Here is a 21,288-nt window from a genome sequence, read left to right on the forward strand (position 1 = left end):
TTCATAAGAAATAGACAGAGTCCATTCGTTAATTGGCGAGGGAAAATATTTAAACCAACCAATTCGATCGATTTTGTAAAAATGAAAAAGTTCAATTCATAATTTTTTTTAAATTATGCAATTATAAAATGCATCATTTGAAATATACAATCCAGGTTATAAATACCGTGAGTGGGGTACGGTTCTACCACTATATTGCTAAGATTTGTTGGTTTAAAACTTTTGTTTTTTATTTGATACACTTTCATCGATAAAGACGATAGAGAGAATAATATCTCAAGTCTTGGTGCTAAATTTTGTGCGTGTCTATTGATTTGTGATTGGTAAACTGCATAGACTAAGTCGATCTATTTGTTTCTGCCTAAAAATATGTACATATTTAATAGTAATTCCACATACGTAGTAGAGCAACTATATAGAGATAACATCGACTTACAAACTTAGACTTTGCAAAGGTGCGAAATATTTCATTAATTTCTTTTAACTTTTTCATCAGTGTGAAAATTGAAATAAACTAAGAAATAAAAACACAAATGAAAGAAATGAACCAACTAGGATTTCAAATATATTATGATGAATTACTATATTTATGGGTATCGATGTGTTTTTCAAAAAAATTATTTTGTTGATCGAACTGAATCGATTATTCAATTTTTTTTAATAAAATCGAAATTTTAATTTTATATAATTTTATAATTATACTGAATAATTTATAAAATTTATAAAAATAAATAAATAAAATGACAGAATCGTATTGAATATATTAAAAGAAATTTAAAAAATATGCAGTTTAATTAAAATATAATCTACATTTGAATGAATTGTGGGTGGTAAATTTCATGCATTTGTGTATGTGTATAAATAATCATATACTTCCTCCGTCCCAATTTATGTGGCACTTTTCGGATTACGAGATTCAAACAAGTCTATCTTTGATCGTAAGATTTTCATACATCTTTTAAATGTTTTGAATTGTCAATTTTTTAGTCTAATAGTACTTTTTACGTAGTTTATAAATATATAAATTTCATTTCTAAAATTTGAAGATTCCATGCGTAAATTGCTGGTCAAACTTAAACTGTTTGACTTTTGAAAAACGAAAAGTGCCACATAAATTGGTACAGAGAGAGTAATATATTATTTCTACAGAAGTTAAATTTGAAAGAAATGAATGAAGTTAAAAATAATCTAGCGCTCTCACTTCCAACTTTAAGGTTGCGAGTTCGAGTCCCCAAGAAAGCATAATGTGGGAGCTGCTCCTGGGGAGGGTCTTATGGTTGTGAGTTCGAGTCCCCAAGAAAGCATAATGTGGGACTCCCTCCTAGGAGGGGTTAAAAAAAATTGAGATCATAGGAACATTAACTTTTTTTGTAATAATAAATTTATTCCTAATTAATACATTTAAGAACAATTTTTTTTTTTTTTATAGAAAATATAGTCATTAGCGACGAAATTAGATTTTGTTCAATTACAAAATACATATAACTTTAGAGACAATTGATGTCATCACTGATTGAAGTAAAATAATTAGCGACGACATAGTTTTGTCGGTAGTAATAACCTTTTTAGTGACAAAACATACAATTAACTACAAAAAATATACTTTTTACGACAAATAAATTTGTCACAAATGTTTAAGAATTTGGGGACGATTTTTCTTTTTGTAGTTATATAATACTTTCAGCGATGAAACTGTCACGACCCAGACCGCCGTGATTGGCACCCACACTAACACTCCGGTGGGAGAACCACTACTACAACCCAAACCAAACAACTAATCCAAAACTAAGGCATTTAAGCATAGGAAAGTAGAAATAATAGCTAAAAACGGAAGTTCCCATAAACTTCAACAAAAGATCTAACAACTAACAACTAACAATGTGGAAGAATAACCTAGAACCTGAAAGTTAATGTACCCAAACATTCTAACAATGAACCAAGTCTAAATAAGAAAGGGATACAACCCCAACTAATGAACTAATCAACTAGCTAAAACAAATGTCTAAGCCCGGAAATGGTGGACATCGACGAAAGAGAATCCCATGGCAGCCCAAAAGAATTGGCTCACCCTTGAATTCTAAGCGACAATCACTGATCTTCTAAGAGAGGTCTGTCAGTAACCGCTTGAAGATGCCCTGTACCTCAACAAAAATAAGAGCAAGTGCAGTATCAGTACACAACCACAGTGTACTGGTAGGATCACACGGCTATCCCACTAGTGCAACATAAACAAGTCTAACAACATTATAATCACATGCATATATATCAACATATACAACATTATCAACATTTACGAACAACGAGCAACTTCACATTTTATATCAAATCATTGGTCCTCTTATGGAACACAAACAGTTAGCATGCCGGAACGTGGCAATCAATCCCATATTTAAGCCGGAACTGACAACCGATCCAAGTTAGTTATGCCGGAACGTGGCAACCGATCCCATTCACACACCACAATCACAATCACAAGTATATCATCAAGATCATACAATTAAGTCATGGCATTCATCAATTCTCTATCTCATTTACAACAAGTGTGATCAACATTGCAACATTCATACATATACAAGTATCATAATGAAGCAAGAACAATCATATATCACATAATCATAGAATCACAACCATCACCTACCTCAAAACAAGCTTGAAACCCTAAGAAACTTGATCCTTCCCTTTTCGGATTCATTTCTCTTGTTCTTGATCTACAAACAATTACAATAACACTGAAATCAACAAACAATCGCTAATTATCCGAAACTATAACAATTCTCAGAACCCTAGATCAAACCCATGATCCAAATCGTCCAAATTAAGGTTGTTTCCACCATAGAATCTATAACAAAATCCTTCCCTATCAATATTCACCCATTCTATTACGTTCTACGGATCGAAAGACTGATTCGGGGAGTGAAAAACTTACCTTTAGCCTCAAGAATGGTGAAAAACGAGTAGGAGTTGCCTGAGGGTCGTTCCTTAGCTCAAAAAGTTAAAAAGTGCACAATTAGGTTGTTTTGGGGTTTATTAACGACTTTAATTCACGTCGGGCCCGCCATATTGGCGATGCTAGAGTGGCAAAAGCCCCCGCCAAAGCGGCCAGAACGAAACATATAGCTATTTCAAGAATTCCAAAATTCTCATTTCACAACACACCTCTAACCCGCGATGATCAAAAAATACCCTTTACTCTAAGATCAATTCCAGGAGTTCTAGTCGCCCGAATTCAATTTCGTAAAGTCGTACGGATTTCTTAGCGAGTTATGTAACTACTCATTTAATCAAAACCATAAGTGATTCACCCGATTGTTACCAGATTTCCCTACACCTCAAAGACTCCGATTTCGTCCAAATATGGACAAGGTTTGGAAAATCCAAATACTACGAAAAAAATTTCCGGCCCCAAATTTCCCCCTGTTGACTTTTCTATAACGACGGAATTAGGTCGTTACAGAAGCACTAAATTGTATTTGTATACTTTTAGCGACCCACATTTAGTGACGAATGATTGACCAATTATTTTTCGTCTCACAACATTTTTAGTGACGAAATATGATTTATAAATGATGAAATTTAATATATTCAGTGTAATCGCATAATTAAAATAGATACGAAGATAGTGGGTGTATGCAATATTTTAAGTACTATCAATATATATAGTATGACAATAATATATCTAGTATAATCGCATGACCGGCTAAAATATGTGCACCCCTTGAAAGAGTAGGTGTATGCAATTTTATCCTTAACAATATATAGTAGGACAATAATATGTTCAGTGTAATCGCACAATTGAAATATGCAAGTAGTGAGTGTATGCAATCTTATATATAGCTATCGATATATAGTACGACAATAATATATCTAGTATAAACGCACGACTGACCAGAATATGTATACCCCTAGAAAGGGTAGATGTATGCAATTTTATCCTTACCAATATATAGTATGATAATAATATATTCAGTATAATCACACGACTAACAAAAATACGTGTATTCCTTGAAAGAGTAGGTGTATATATGCAATTTTATCCTTACCAATATATAGTACGATAATAATATATCTGATATAATGGAACGACTGGCCAAAATATGTGTACCCTTGGAAAAGATAGGTGTACACACAATTAGAATATGAAAAGGGTGAGTGTACGCAACAACCTTACCCCTAAAAATATATAGTACGATTCTACATATTTTTTCTTTTCTTAAAACAAAAGAGAAAGTGCGTTTAATTAAGTTTATAAACTGATTAAATTCGTCTATATTTATTTATGGTTTATTTATGAATTTTCTTCTTATAAAAAAATTATATATTATACTCAATATAATCAATATAATTAAACAGAATTAGTGACAAATATTTTAAAGCAATTTAATTGTGTACATTTTTTCACGCCTATCATACAGAACTTAAACTCTATTTATAAATGATACTGTTAAATTTATTGTAGTAATTATAATTATTTTTTAAGTGATTCAATTATTTTGTTTTTCTTATATTATTAATGCATAATATTTAAACTCATAAAATGACATGGGAAAATAACGCAATAAACATTAATTGATAAATTTATAAAAAATAATAATTAATCTCCTATAATAGATTAATTATATTTATAGTGTATGATAAAAAGAAAAAAAAGACTATTTTTTTAATACATAAGTACTAATATTTAATTTCAAAACTTATCTTACTATTCTTTTCTTAATATATCAGTAGCACAAATATACTTGTATTAATTAGACGTACTAATTTGTACTCTAATAAGTGAAAATTCCCTTGAGATTTGACATTTGTACAAGTACCTAAAATAGGACCAAACATCTTTTCTTGTCTAAATAAAAAAATCTTTTTTTAGCGATACGAAATGTGGAAGCATGATTTATTTTTTTGTACGGTTAATAAGATATTTTCATTTCGATTTTTGGGAATAATAAAAAGCTATAGGGAATATTGTCTTGAGAAATGGGTCATATAATATGTGAATTCAAATTTAATCAAACTCAATATAAATATTAAATACCTAAAAAAAACTTTTTTTTTGGTAGTTGGGAAATCACTATTCACTAATTATAAAAAGCCAAGGTGGAAATGATTGTTTTTGTACAAAATTGGTGAAAATGAGTCCTCTACTTTATTGGTTTCATATTCTGTCTATGCTATGAATTTTCACGTGGTAGTTTTTATTACAAATTTATTTATGTTGATATGATGATGGTGTGATAATTAAGGTAAAAACAAATAGAGGATTTATCGAAATTATTTTTCTACTTCATAAAAATAAAATAAGGTGTAAGTAATGAAATTTATTTCTTTGGTTTTATATTAGTTGTTCAGATTCTCTTTATATATTTCTTTAAAATGTATCAATAAAAATAAATATACTATTTTACTAATTTATTCATAAGAAATTTTAAACTTGTTTACGGTTAAAAAAATAAAATTAAAAAAGGTAAAGTAGGAAAAATTTAATTAATTTTATTCTGGTTTTATAAATTGAGAAGTACTTCCTTCGTCCATTTTTGTTCATATTTAACTTAACACCCTTTAAGAAGTAAAACAATACATTGTTTATTATATCACCCTTTATAATAGATTCATGTCTTGAAAAATTACTATAATTAATAATAAGAACAAATTAAAAATTAAAGGATAAATCTCTTGATTTGTTAAACTGAATATCTATTTTAATATAATGGATATAAGTAGAGATGGAGGAAGAGAATAACTTGGGACAACTATTTGATAGAGGTAAATAAATCAATTTTATTGGTTTAACAGTTTATCCAACAATTATTGATCTAATAATTAAACACAATAATTATTTATCATAAACAAGTGTTCAATTATGGAAGAACTAATTACGACAACTCGAAAAGGTTTTGTCAATTTTCATTTTCCTAATCTATAGTTCATGATTAATTTCATTTCATATATAATTTAGCCTTGATAATGACTTGACTTATATTGTTCACAAACAAAAAATTAAATAAGTGCTAATCAATTAACCTAACAACATAAACATAAAAATTGTCCCTATTTGGCTCTTTGGAACCAAACAAGATAACATGAGACTTCAACTATTTGTTTATTATTATTATTATAGAAATAAATTGATGCCACAAACTCTTGACTTTTATTTCTTCGTCGACATCATATAATATATGTTTAGAAAAATAAATGAAAGTTTTTTATCAATTTTTTTTTTGTAATTGAGAATGAAGTTATTATTATTTATATATCAAACCATGAATTAGTTATTATTTTCAATTTTTTTTGGAAAAAATCCTGAATATTTATCTCAGAGAAATTTGGAGAAAATGACAACAAATGCTAAACTTATTCATCAAGAAAATATATAAATATAGTAGGTTATATTATTAATTGAACATTTTTAGAAACAAAAACTCGTTAAATTAATTAATTTAAAGTTTCCAATGGGGATCATCACCATTAGAAATTGACTTGTCAAAAACATTTTCGATGATTTTTTCTTAAAAAATCAAATATTTCTGAGAGTGTTTCCGACGATAAAGTAATGAGTACTCTAAAGTAATTCTAAGGTGGCTCTCCGCTTCTATATATGTTATGGAATAATTTTTGTTATGAGTGTGTCAAAATATTAAACGATAAAAATAGTATAGTACATTAAGTAGTAGTACAAAATTTGTTTTTAAAAATCGAAACATGAGGTCGTGGTTTCAAACAAAGCCTTAAATAAAAGTGAAGGACCAAGTTGCTGCAGGTGCAATTATAATCTATGTCTTGGATCTGAAAACATATCATTTGTTTGGATGTGAAAAATAAATAATAATAATAAATAAAATAAAATATATATAGTATATATATAATTAGATTTGTATTAATATGAGTTGTAGAGGGATGATTGAAAATATTCCTTCGTCCTTAAACATAAGTTTCATGAGATTTGAGTATATGAGAATGGAAAAAAAAATCTTGTTGAAAGCACTGCAACAGAAATGGACTCTGCAATGTACGAACTCGAATTTAGTCGTGATGGAATGATCGAGATCCCTCCAGCTTTAACCAGATATCTTAGATTCGAGTCTTGAAATTCTATTGGGAGCACCGTCTTAGAAATGGACTGTGCAATCAGGAGCGGAGCTAAGTGGGGGTTCGTGGGTTCGGACGAACCCAATAGCTTTTCCGTAGATCATGTATTTGTATTAGATAATTAAATAAACATATATGTAAATTAACTTGTGAATCCCTAATAAAACTGATTGACGGCTCAGTGGTAAAGAAGGGATTGTGGAAATGCTCTCCACGCTAGAGTTGTGGGTTCAAACTCCACTAAAATTTAGAACCCTAAACTCTTAATCCTGGTTCCGTCTCTGCAATGATGCAATGCGCAAATTCAGATTTAGCAGAGCTCAATGCATGCAAATATTGGGCACCAAATAAAAAACAAAACAAAAAAAATAAATTGAATTTTACTAACATGAGTTATGGTAGATGGTTCAGATCGCTCCATCCTTAATCAGAAATTTTGAATTTGAACCTTAGAACTTCATTAGTAATGTTGCCCAAGTAATAGACTTTGCAATACACGAATCCAAATTTAGTCGAGTTCAATACAAATACCGAGTATGATGGGAAACCAAAAAAACAAAAACAAAATTGAATTTCAGATTAGTTGTTTTCTAGTGTTTGTAAAGGACCCCCACCCCACCCCCACTCCCCCACACCCTACCCCTATTGAAAGGATATATATATTCTTACATAAATAAATAATTTAGATTCTCTAATCGATGCAGCATATTACAAAGAATGAATGTCTTCGTCAGTCTATCAATTATATGTTCCCTTACTCATTATCATCAAGATACCTTTTCTGGTAAATTCATTTTTTTTTATCGATAACATATCACATGAATAATTAAGTGATAAAATATTTAGTACTTATATAGAAATTTGTGAATATTCACAAAAAAAAGACTAAAAATATATGTTTCAATTGATTGAAAGTTAAATACGTTAAATCTTATATCATAAGAATTAAAATCAGAATTTAATTAACCAAAATAAACATTCTTGATGAAGATAATAATTAACCTGTTATTATGTAACAAAATTCAGTATTAATATAAAAAAATTACACGGTCTTATGTAATTTAATTTAAATCCTTTTCTTTTTTGTTCTTTACAAACTATTTTGAAATGCGTTGATTGAGCCGGAGATTTAGAAATAACGTTTCTACCTCTAAAAGATAGAAATAAAATTTATGTATACTTTATTCTAATTAAATTTTTTCCGTAGAATTACATTGAGTATATTATTGGAGAAACTATGTAATTAGATAGACGTCACTATCATATATATATATATATATATATATATATATATATATATATATTAAGGAAAATTACGCGTATAAGCAAATATATATTAGTTAATTAGTTAACATAGCTATAGTTTGCCATAATTACTATTCGCGACCTACTTTTAGCTATAATTACTCTACTCAACTTTTTAGTTTTGTATAATTCGCACGTTTGTATAATTCAAAATTTGTATAACTTTTGTATAATTCGAAATTTGTATAACTGTTTACACTTCTGATATTTGTAATTGAATAAATTTATTATTTCGAGTTTATACAAAATAACTAAATTATACAAATCCGCGAATTATACAAACGAGGTAGCTTAAACTATAACTACAACCCGTAAATATGCAAACTATAGCTATGGAACATAATTAAGTTTATTATAGTGGCTATTTGCGAACATTTCCCTATTTATTATTTCCTATACTTTCAAAATATTACGTATCTTATCCCTAATTAAGTGATTCCCACCATATATTGAGGAAGATACACTTAGATACATGTATCTTTGCTACCAGATACAATAAATTAGGGAGGGAGGCGAGTGAGATGGAAAGGGAGACGAACGAGATTTGTTATGTATCACACGTGCATGCAAATCACACTAGCTATACACTAGATACATGTATTTGTATGTATTTGTGATACCACATACTGACATACATAGGAGAGTAGTGAACGAGATGAGATAGAGGCGGACGAGATTTGTTATGTATCTCAGATACATGCGAATCCACTTAGATACATTGTATACAGAACAAATTACATCTAATTTTGATCCCATATATTCTGATATACATGTATCTGGATGTATCTGAATGTATTTGAACATACCAAAATCTGATATAATAGGTAATTTTATAAACTAGAGTATATCTAAGTAATTAACTTCTAAATTAGTAAAATTTATGTAAATTCTCTTATATTATTATTATTTTTTTATTTTTTTAACTATAGTTGTTAAGTATTTTGCGGCATTGGATTTGGTAGTACAAAGAAAAGATTTTCCTGTAAAATCAAATCTAATGCATGGCTGTAAATTTTGAAATTCATAAATTTGGGGAACAAAAATTCAAAAAATCAATCATTCATGTTTATATTTTTAGGTTGAGGACAAATAGTCCAAAATCAACATAGTCACTGAGGATGTGAGTGTTAATTACTCTAATCGTTTTGATCTATGTGATGATATTTAATTGGGCACGGAATTTTAAAAAAAGAAGAAGAATATTTATAAATTTATAATCTAAAATGAATCATAAACATTACTCCCTCTGTTCCGTATTGTAGTTGGTCATCTTATTTAAAATATAAATCCTAAATTATTTAATCACGTACTAAATTAAAATAAAAATAATTGAAAAAAAATTCCATTTTACCCTTTCAATTTATATTTCTTAGAAGCCTAAACAAATTTTGAAGTTCCAAAAATTTCTTTTTTCCAAAAGTTTATTAATTGCTTTAGATCTATTCCTATGATATCTATTCATATGCCATATGCTTTCGTTAATTATCTTGATGTCCATCAACATGAATAAAAGGTAAATTAGTAAAATTAAACATCTTATTAATGATTTTTTAAGCACGATATAAAATAAAAACTATTACAACTAATATAGAATGGAGGAAGTTATAATTTGTTTTATTGTACGTAGGAATGTCAAATGAGCGAATTGATTTGATTGAGTTAGTAAATTAGTAGATCATTATCCATGATGAGTTAAAAAAGACGAGAGCCTACATATAGTTTCGGTTAGAGGCGGAGCTAGGATTTCAAGCTTATGAATTTTACATTCTACTTTTTTAAGTAATAATTGAGTTTTAAATTAATTATTTGTACATATTCAATAGATTTTTTAAAGATAAATATAATTTAAACTAAAGCTATTAAATTGGACTGAATCTGTAGACAACGCTCTAGCTCCTCCCTTTGTTCCCTTTACGAGTTCATCCGAACTCAGTAACTTTTGACCCAAGACTTATATTGGAATATATATATGCAGCGTATGATGATTTTTGCATTCCCAAATATGGTCTGTCTTTATGTATTTGGGATGATGTAATTTCTGTATATTGCATGTTTCGGTTCTGGTAGAATGGTAAGTACACTTTCATTCTTAAATAGAGGTTGCAGGTTTGAGCCCGAGATATGAATTCATCTTTATTAGAAAGTATTTTACTTACAACATGGGACTTAATCCTGACGCACATTTAAATTTAGTCAACCCCAATATGAATATCGAATACTCCAACCACTAGTCATTCTACTTTTCAACATTCACTTTATAGAAAATGCAGTGCAATTACTTGTATATATCCAAGACGTGTATTCAATAAAATTTAGTAAGTTCAGTGTTATAGTGGATAAAGTTCAATTGCTTTAATGTGATAATCAATAGTTTTTTGACTTTACTATAATAATAGATAACGTTATACGATTATATATAAATTTTGACCCTTCCACTGATTTTTGACAAAAAAACAAAGAATGTTGTTGCATTGGCTGGATATTCAAAAGAGTTAATGTTTTGTGCACTGACAGTGTAAAGAATTTAAAATAATGGTCTTGTTGACATTAAAATGTTCTATCCTATATCGATTGTTATGTATATGAGTCAAAAGGAACAAAAGCATTGTCGTGAAAGGATACCTCAACAACAACAACATACTCAGTGAAATCCCACAAGTAGGGTTTGAGGAGGGTAGAGTGTACACAGGACTACGGCCCCGACCTCATGAAGGTAGAGAATTCGTTTTCGAAAGACCCTTGGCTCAAGTAACACATATCAAGAAACATACAGAAGAAAGGAAGACAAAATAAATACTAGAGGAAGCATTACAAACCATTCAGAAAAAAAGAACCGTAACAACAACAAAATAATGTGATAACTAAAGCGGACTTCAAGGAAATGAACAGGCAGATAGTTAACATGATCATGAGGTTAAACTGCAGAATTACATCTACTTATTAGTTAATTAGGTTTTCTCTTCCTGTCTTAACTATATATATATATGCAAAACAAAAACTACAGTACAATCATTAATTATAAGTTGCAATTGGAACTTTGTGATACTAATTGAAATTCATGTCTACTTACTTTTACAAATTAACAACTAAACATTTCAACTTCGAGAATGAACATCCAGACACCTCAACTCGTGATACAATATCTCATCTGTTATAATAAAGAACACAAGTACTGATAGCTAGCACTGTTTAGACTTGATAAACAGTTATCAATAAACGAAAATGGATATAGAAAAACCGCGTTGGAAGAAGGCATACATATATGTCTTTAGGATCGGTTCATCCTTTACAGGTTGATATGATCAGATCTCTCTGCAAAGAACATATATTGTATAAGTTAAAAGTAATATTGGAAAAAAACATAGCATTTCTAATGTAGGAATGAAGTTAATGAATTCATAGAATCATACCTCAATCATAGAAGTATACCTCAAGCTTGTCTTCTCCGGTCATTTCTTCAACATATTCCTTAATATTGAAGATCGACTCTTTAAGCTGAGGGCAGTCCCATACTTTGATAAGCTCTAATGACGCAATATCTCCAAAACTGTCTGGGATCTCCATAAGCTCATCACATGTTCTTATATGTAGTTTCTCGAGCACGGGAAAGGAATTCTCTGCATCAACCTGCCATTCAGAAAATAACAACAAATACAATTTTAGCGATTTGAGATTCTGGAAGGTGACATCTTCCATGTTCCATTCTTTCCCCTCCTCGATGATTGCCTCTTCTAGACTTAGTTCTTGAAGGTTGGGTAGGCTAGCAATTCTTGATAGTGCATCGGATGTCAGAGCGAGCCCTTTCAACTTCAGAGTCTTCAAGCTCAAAGGGAAGCCATATGTATTTTCTCTGAATGAATCACAATAAGAATATACATGAAGTTGTTCAAGTTCGTTAAGGACATCCAATCTTGGAAAATAAATCTTCTCTGCTGTACAATCTTCTGGTTGTGCGATACAGACTTCAAGGTTTTGAAGCTTAGGAAACCTTTTGAGAATAATATGCTCCGTGTCTTCTAAACAGGGAAGGTAGAGCGCAGATAATGTTCTCAAATTTTCTAACCTTGAGTCCTCGTCTAACACAGCTGGATCAAAGAGAGCACACCACTTCATCTGCACATCTCGTAGCTTTGCTAGACTCCAAAACCAAGGCGATAGTACCATGCATGATCCCTCTATGTTATACACCGATAGAGTTTCTAGATTGCAGAGGTTTGAAAATGACGGAGGGAGAGCGTTAGCCTTTGTCCGAATGAGTAAGTACTTCAAATGAACGAGCATACCGATTTCATTCAGCAAAGAATCTGTCAATGTTATGCCGTCCAAATCCAAACTTTTGAGAAGCCTCAAGTGTTTTAGGTGACTCTTGTAGGAAAGACGATCATTAATCCCATTGTAGACCTTCAGAGAGAGGAGGTGTTTAACATAAGGATTCTTCTTTTCTGGATTAAACACCACAAAATTTTCATCCAAATGAAAGAGGCGTTGATCATAACAAATGGTAATTCCTCGTGCCATCATACCAGAAGAAGACGGAGCGTTTGAACCTCCTATGAAGTCAAAAAACTTTTCCTTTCTAGATTTTATTGAACAAAAGTCATGCACAAGATCATGAATTTTGCAAATAGAATTATTGAAAGGTATTACCAAGCTACTAGAAATTAACTCATCCACTACTTCTTCTGCACTTTTCATCTCAATCTGCTCCACAAGTCCTTCACCCATCCAAAAATCTTTCAACTCAGAGATCCATATATCTTCGTCCTTTGGATAACTTGCAAGGTAAACTAAACACGGCTTTACATGATCTGACAAATGGTCATAACTTAATTGTATAACCTTCACCACTTCCTCTTCATCCTTAAAAATAAAGGAACTCAAATTATTCAGAACTTCAAGCCACAAAGCCTCTTTCTTTTCCTTCTTTGAAATGACTCCACCGATTAGATCAAGTACTAAAGGAAGCCCATCACACTTTCGAGCTATCTTTTCTCCAACATCCTTTAGTTCATCAGGGCAACGTTCTTCTCCGAATACCCTTTTCTCTAATAACTCCCAACTTTCTTCTGATCTTAGCAATCGAAGATAAAGAGGATCACTGTGGCATTTTCCATGCAAAGCCACTTCCTTTTTCCGACTTGTTAAAATCACTCTGCTTTCTTTCTGAAATTCAGGAAAAGGTCTTGTTAGCTCATCCAATGTTGCAGTATCCCACATGTCATCCAAGACAATAAGGTACCGCTGTCCACATAGTTTTTTCCGCAGCTTATCAGCCACGTCATCATCTATGTCATCCTCACTGAATTTTTCTTTCAAACCAATAACTTGATTGAAAATTTTCTGCAACAACTTTTTCTCATTACGTTCCTGGTCGACTGTGCACCAAGCACAAACATCGAAATGATCAACAATGGACTTATCATTATACACTCTGTAAGCCAAAGTAGTTTTTCCAAGCCCTGGCATGCCGACTATGGCAATGACATCTATCTCAGCTGGTCCGCTGGTGAGCTTCCTAATTATCCACTCTGTCTCCTCCTCAAAACCTACGATTATTTTACCAACTGTACTCGATGACTTTCTTTCAACCGGCTTGTTGGGAGCGTTTGCAACAATTATACCTCTGCTCTTGGGGATCTTCTCTTGTACCTCTTTTTTGAGAAGCTTGATCTTTTCTACAGTATCAGGAAGTATGAAGATAAGCTGCAATAGACCATGATCTCGGGCAAGAATTGAGTTAATGGCATGTTGCGCCTCATATGCCACATCTAGAACACGAGTCCAAAGATCTCTATGCAACTCTTGCTCAACAAACCCAAACAACGATCTTATAGTTTCCAGGTCTTCTTTCACCTGCTTAGTTTCTTCTTTTATCAAAGCAACTGAAGAAGAATTGGAATTGACCAAGTCATTTAAGTTTGTGAGTAGAAGAGTCATGAAGAGCGGTCCATCACTCATGGGGAAGCGGAGCTGTGACGAGTCTGCACGGGCTTTTAAGAAATCATTCTTCAGATCCACCTTCAGGAGTTCAATATTTTCCAGCAAGTTTAGATTTGCACCACTTGCTTCATTCATATTCTTTTCTAAGTTACGAAAAAGAACGAATACCTCCTTGGTAAGTGCTCCAACACGTGCCAAGAGAATAAATAATTTGTCATGATGAATACTGTCTTTGGGCACATCATACAGAATAATCAATAGGAACTCTATCATGACATGAATGTTTCGAGCTGAGGTTCTAGGAGTAGTAGCATTAATCACATGCTCTTGTAGATGAATCAGATATTCTATAAGAATGTCTGGAGAGGCTTCTAGGAGCTGCTTAATGAAACGTCCAACTTCTTCCGACTTTGAAGCTTTCAAATTTGTACAACATATGTGCATAACCTCCAGTGAAACCGGAATTATCTTCAAAAGTAGATGGACTAGCATGGAATTGACTTGAGAGACTTCAAGTTCATTGTCATCTTTTTCATCTGTTTTGTCAAGTTGATAAGACAAAAGGACAAAACAGAAGTGTCCTACTCTCTCTGCCATAAGGTTAAACTGCGGTAAGACATATTCGATTGTCTTATACTCATGAACGCAACCATTTACTTTCAACCTATGGAAATCTCTTAAATTGCCAAATACATTCTGAAGAAGCTCATATTGAGTCATTGATGGGAAAATAGATTCAGCACGAACCTTGTGTAGATAATGGAGATTCAGGAGGAGCACGTCCAAAAGTTCAACCAACTGATCCTCAGTCATGGCGGCAGAATGATGATGATGTGAGATTTTAGAACTTGTGATATTTTCAAGAAGGCGAGGAATGACATGATCCGTTAATTTAACCATCATGTCATCTCCACTACTCTGATGAAAAAGTGACAGAACCAGATCATGAACCTCATATGATATGCAAGACATTTCAGCATTAGGACCATCCGAAATGTAATAACATAGCTGTAAACATGCCAACAAAAATGTCAGCTTTTCAGTTTGATCAACAATTTGATCTTGTTCATTCTTTAACCTCTCTATGAAATCCTGAAGATTGACAATGTCATCGCGAAGTACAGCAGATGATACCTGCTAAAAGACCAAATGTGTATCAAAATTTACTCTAACGTAAATGTTGGCTACTGCATAATCTAAATGTTTATATAGTTTATGTCAAAAAGCATGAGATTTAGATTTCTCAGGAAGTCACTCAACTAATGAAAATTATTCGAGATGTACTCAGCAATATAATTCTTATCTTACCTTATCAACAACAACAACAACAACAAAAAGTCTACAATGTCCTAGGCTATTCATCAACACACAAATTTCAAACTCATTCAGAAAGTGCCACAACAGATCTATGAGAACTCAGAGAGCACTTCTTTAATAAAATATCATGTAATCAAACAAGGGCGGAAATAAAAATAACGATAGCAGAATAGCAAGATAAACAACACAAATAATCATCCAAGTCAATCCCCAGTGTAGTGGGATCTGAGGTTAGAGCGTACCCAAACCTTACTACTATCTCAAAGGCTGTTTCCAATAAATCCTCGCTCAAGAAAAAAATCCAAAAAAAAAAGTAACGGAAATTCAAGAAACAACAAACAATACCAGATAGTAACACAACAAAATAATATACTAATCGAGGTACAAGAAACAACAGACAGTAACATACCAATGAGTTGCTTGCTAATTTCTCCGTTTCCATGTATGCAATTCTCAAAATCTGAACAATTACTCTACTAATTAGCACCACAAATGTCTAGCAAATATTAATTTGTCAAGAAGAAAGTACTAAAAACCAAATATTCTTCAATAATCATACCTTAAAATTAAGAAAATGGTCTAAGGATTAATTAAAGCTTGTTTCAAGAAAGAAGTTCAAGTAATTAATTGGCTGAAGACAAACTTGAAAGGCCACCTAATAGAAAGAAGATTTAAAAATTACTCTAATAATTCATTGACTTCTCCTTTTTAATATTCCCTTATATATTAGGTATCAGTTTTTATTTTTAAACATGATACTTTGACTTTTTTTTTAAAAAAAAACTACGTAAACTATAAGTCACAATCATATCATATATCTCATATATATATATATATATAAAAGAGAATCTTAGGCCCGCCTACGTGGTGCCACCACAAACCAGAATTCCCTTTTAATTTATTTATTTCCAAAATTAGCCTTCCCTTTTCATGAAAAGTTGTGACTTTTATTAAAAATTACGACTTTAATAAAGAATAATGACTTTAATGAAGAGTTGCGACTTTTATGAAAGGTTGCGACTTTTATGAAATGTTGTGACCTTTCCGAAGGATTGCAACTTTTCCAAAAAGTTGTAACCTTTTCGATAAGGCACAATAAACATGTGTTCATACTACCCTTTGTTTTCTATAAATAGAGGGATTTCTTCTCATTTTAAAACAATGAAAATTCTGAACCTCTTCTTCTTCTTCTTCTTCACAATTAAATATTTGTGTACTTTGCTCATGTTTGTGGCTAACTGACAACATTGCTTATGTTACAGATCCTGATACGTATTTTTACAGTCATTAATTTATGCTTATGTAACTAAGGATAAAGGATAAGATGATAATTTTCATTTTCCTTTACATCAGTAATGTTTGTTACTATGTAATCCTGTATGTAAGATAATATAGTGTTTTAATTTTAATGACGGATAAGTTTTAAGTATTATTTTATAAATTCCGTGATATTAAATTCCCACACAAAACGCGGATAATTTTACTAGTTATTAATATATTAAAATTTTCATATATTTTTTTTCAACTCTCGAAATCCGGACACCGCCGCAAAAACTGAGGGAGTAGTACACATTATATCATCTTAATAATCAATTGTGAAAATCATATACACTTCTCTAGCATTATAATATTCATTATATACTCCACCTGTTTTGAGATTCGTTTGATCCATTCTGAAAATTAATTGTCAATTTAAAGTTTTTATAATCAATTGTGCAAAATGTAATATTTTATACTACACTTGTTTTGAGATCTGACAGTAGTCATTTAAAATTTATTAAATATACATTTTTAAAATGATTCGGATTATATTAAATTTATGAATATATTAGTCCAAATAAATATGATGGATTAATATAATTGAGTTAATTATTTAAATATAATAAATATAGATTTAATTAAAGCACGCTCCATAAAGCCCATATGCCATGTCACTTAAATCTGATTGGTCGAAGGGAGTCCTCTTCCAAACAAAACTCCTCTATTTTAAAACTATAAATAGGGGTCCTCATAATACAGAAAAGAGAACCAAGAATTCTAAACAAAAAGCTAGAGAAAACTCATGGATCAAAAGCCACAAATTTCTCTACAAGCTACAAGTTTAAGAATTCGAATTCCAAGTGTTCAAGTTTAAGAATTGAAGATTTGAAGAAGTCAAGATCAAAATAAAGTTCAACTTCAAGAAAGATCAAGATCAAGACCGCCGGATTCAAGATCAAGCTCAAAGCCCAAGATCAAGATAAAGCTCAAGTTCAAGAACAGTCAAGATCAAGACCGCCAGATTCAAGATAAATGACTCCACCGATTAGATCAAGTACTAAAGGAAGCCCATCACACTTTCGAGCTATCTTTTCCCCAACATCCTTTAGTTCATTAGGGCAACGTTCTTCTCCGAATACCCATTTCTCTAATAACTCCCAACTTTGTTTAGGTCTTAGCAATTGAAGATAAAGAGGATCACTGTGGCATTTTCTGTGCAAAGCAACTTCCTCTTTATAAAATCACTCTGCTTCCTTTCTGAAATTCAGGAAAAGGTCTCATTAGCTCATGGAATGTTGCAGTATCCCACATGTCATCCAAGACAATAAGGTACCGTTTTGCGAATAGTTGTTTCCTCAGCTTATCAGCAACGTCATCATCTATGTCATTCTCACCGACTCTTTCTTTCAAACCAATAACTTGATTGAAGATTTTTTGCAACAACTTTTTCTCATTACGTTCCTGATCGACTGTGCACCAAGCACGAACGTCGAAATGATCAACAATGGACTTATGATTATACACTCTGTAAGCCAAAGTAGTTTTTCCAAGCCCTGGCATGCCGACTATGGAAATGACATCTATCTCAGCTGGTCCGCTGGTGAGCTTCCTAATTATCCACTCTATCTCCTCCTCAAAACCTACGATTATTTTACCAACTGTACTCGATGAGTTTCTTTCAACCGGCTTGTTAGGAGCGTTTGCAACAATAATACCGCTGCTCTTGGGGATCTTCTCTTGTAGCTCTTTTTTGAGAAGCTTGATCTTTTCTACGGTATCAGGAAGTATGAAGATAAGCTGCAATAGACCGGGCAAGAATTGAGTTAATTGAAAGACTTTCTCATTATATTATAGTAAATACATGTTATATTTATACATATAGATCAGGTAAGAGTCCTAGTCTAAGTCATGTAATGAGAATAACAATCCTATGCAAACTAAGCCACAAGTAAATAAATCAATCCAATTCATATTAGACAAGTAAGTTATCCTTCGTCATTAATCACATGTTCTGCCTCATATGCCACATCTAGAACACGAGTCCAAAGATCTCTATGCAACTCTTGCTCAACATACCCAAAGAACGATCTTATGATTTCCAGGTCTTCCTTCACTCGCCTGATTTCTTTTTTTATCAAAGAAACTGAATAAGCATTGGAATTGACCAAGTCATTTAAGTTTGTGAGTAGAAGAGTCATGAAGAGCGGTCCATCACTCATGGGGAAGCAGAGCTGAGACGTGTCTTCACGGGATTTTAAGAAATCATTCTTGAGATCCACCTTCAGGAGTTCAATACTTTCCAGCAAGTTTAGATTTGCATCACTTGTTCCGTTCATATTCTCTTCTAAGTTACGAAAAAGAACGAATACCTCCTTGGTAAGTTCTGTTACACGTGCCAAGAGAACAAATAATTTGTCATGACGAATAACGTCCTTTGGCTCATCAGTAAGAATAATCAATAGGAACTCTATCATGACATGAATGTTACACGTAGAAGCGCTAGGAGTAACAGCATTAACAATGTGCTCTTGTAGATGAATCAGAGATTCTCTAAGAATGTCCGGAGAGGCTTCTTGATGAAACGTCTAACTTCTTCCGACTTTGAAGCTTTCAAATTTGTACAACATATGTGCATAATCTCCAGTTCAACATGAATAACCTCCACAAGTAGATTAGCTAGCTTGGAGTGAACTAGAGAGACATCTGATTCATCCACAGGAGTAAAACAGCAGAAGTTTACTACTCTCAGAGACATAAGTTGAAGATGAGGTAAGACATATTTGATTGTTTCATACTCAACGCAATCATTTACTTTCAACCTATGGAAATCTCTTAAATTGCCAAATACATTCTGGAGAAGCTCATATTGAGTCATTGACGGGAAAGTCAACTTAGCACGAAACCTGTATAGATATTGGAGATACATGAGGATGACATCTAAAAGTTCAACCAAACGATCCTCGATCATGGTTACACGACTTGGTTCAGCATAGCTATGTGAGATAATATAACTTTTGATATTCTCCAAGAGGTCATGATACTTTATATTAACCAGCATGTCTTCTCCACTTGGATGAAACAGTGACTGAACCAAATAATGAATCTCATTTGATATGCAAGACATTTCGTCATTACAACTTTCCAAAAAGAAATAGTAATAAAGATGACAAAATGCGGACACAAACATCAGCTCCAATGTCAACTTTTCAATTTGATCTATGTCAAGAGAAGTTCGAACACGCCCATTTTTTAACCTCTCTATGAAATCTAGAAGATTGACAATGTCCTCGCGAAGTACAACGGATGACACCTGCCAAAAGACCAAATGTATTTTCAAATTATGTTAATACATAGATGGTGATAGTTTAGATAGAAAAAGGGAACGACTGATATAGTTGAGGTGTGAAATTTGCCAAAACGTGATAGCTCAGGCATGCTTTGATATTGACTCTAAATTTTACTCTTACATTACAACAAGCAACTGTTACAAGTGCAGAGGACTTTTGCCAGAATAGCCTAATAGAGAAGCCAAATGTTTGTCCTGTTACACCTCAAATCTTCAAACAAAAAATGACAGCCTGGTGCTCTAAGCTCTCTCTTTGTTTACGCGCTATCTCTCTAAACAAAAGCTTTTACTTTCCTAGTTCTTAAGCCATTCCGAACATGTTGTACTTATGCCACCAAGGCCCGATTCCCTGGATCTAATACAAGGTTTGATTATATTCTTGCCCTTATATTCATCTTTTTTTTATGACCGTGGTGTCCAGGCCAAATTTCACGCACCTCGACTAATTCCACTGAATATTTGCCATCTCCCACCATCAACAAGTACTAGCCAACTCTGGCTACTAAGGCTATGACAAATTGAAAGAATCACCTAGTGTTTTTGTGGTTTTGAACCTGGCACCTCAGATTCTCAACCACCATTATATTCATTTTACCTTACTATTTTTGTGATTTATTTCATTTACAAGATCAATCTAGCAACAAACATATAATTAAATCAATCTCAACCACCACAATCAATTTGATTAAATTCAACTATAGCAGATGATTTAGTCTATAGAGTTTAGCTTATACAAACAAAGATTAAATCACCGATTCTTATAAGTTATAAAGATATATTCACAATCTAAGCAACAAACATACTTACAAGAATAAATTAATTATGCAACATTACCTATGATTTGTTATCTTCCCCTTTTGTTTGTCCTTCATTTTCTTTTCCTCTTTCCATTCTCACTAATCAAGCCAAAGTAGTTAAATTTTTTTTCCTTCCGTTCAACTTCTCTTTTTCAGTAGAAACTAAGCCTACTGATAATGTTTCACTATGTGGGGTTCCTATTTGGTCCTTTGCACTTTTGGAATATATTTTTCATAAAATGA

At 32.0% G+C, this 21,288-nt stretch overlaps 1 protein-coding gene across 1 annotated transcript in view; it reads right to left on the minus strand.

The window, feature by feature from the left end:
- Positions 1 to 11,796: 11,796 nt before the first annotated feature.
- The window catches only part of LOC125868380 (putative late blight resistance protein homolog R1A-3), a 151,833-nt gene continuing 142,341 nt past the window's right edge, over positions 11,797 to 21,288 (minus strand). Inside the window, exon 2 of the mRNA XM_049549046.1 lies at positions 11,797 to 15,462. Within this exon, the coding sequence (XP_049405003.1) occupies positions 11,797 to 15,462 (3,666 nt within the window). The remainder of the gene's footprint in view (positions 15,463 to 21,288) is intronic.

Source organism: Solanum stenotomum, chromosome 6 (assembly GCF_019186545.1).
Source record: "Solanum stenotomum isolate F172 chromosome 6, ASM1918654v1, whole genome shotgun sequence".
NCBI classification, from domain to species: Eukaryota; Viridiplantae; Streptophyta; class Magnoliopsida; order Solanales; family Solanaceae; genus Solanum; species Solanum stenotomum.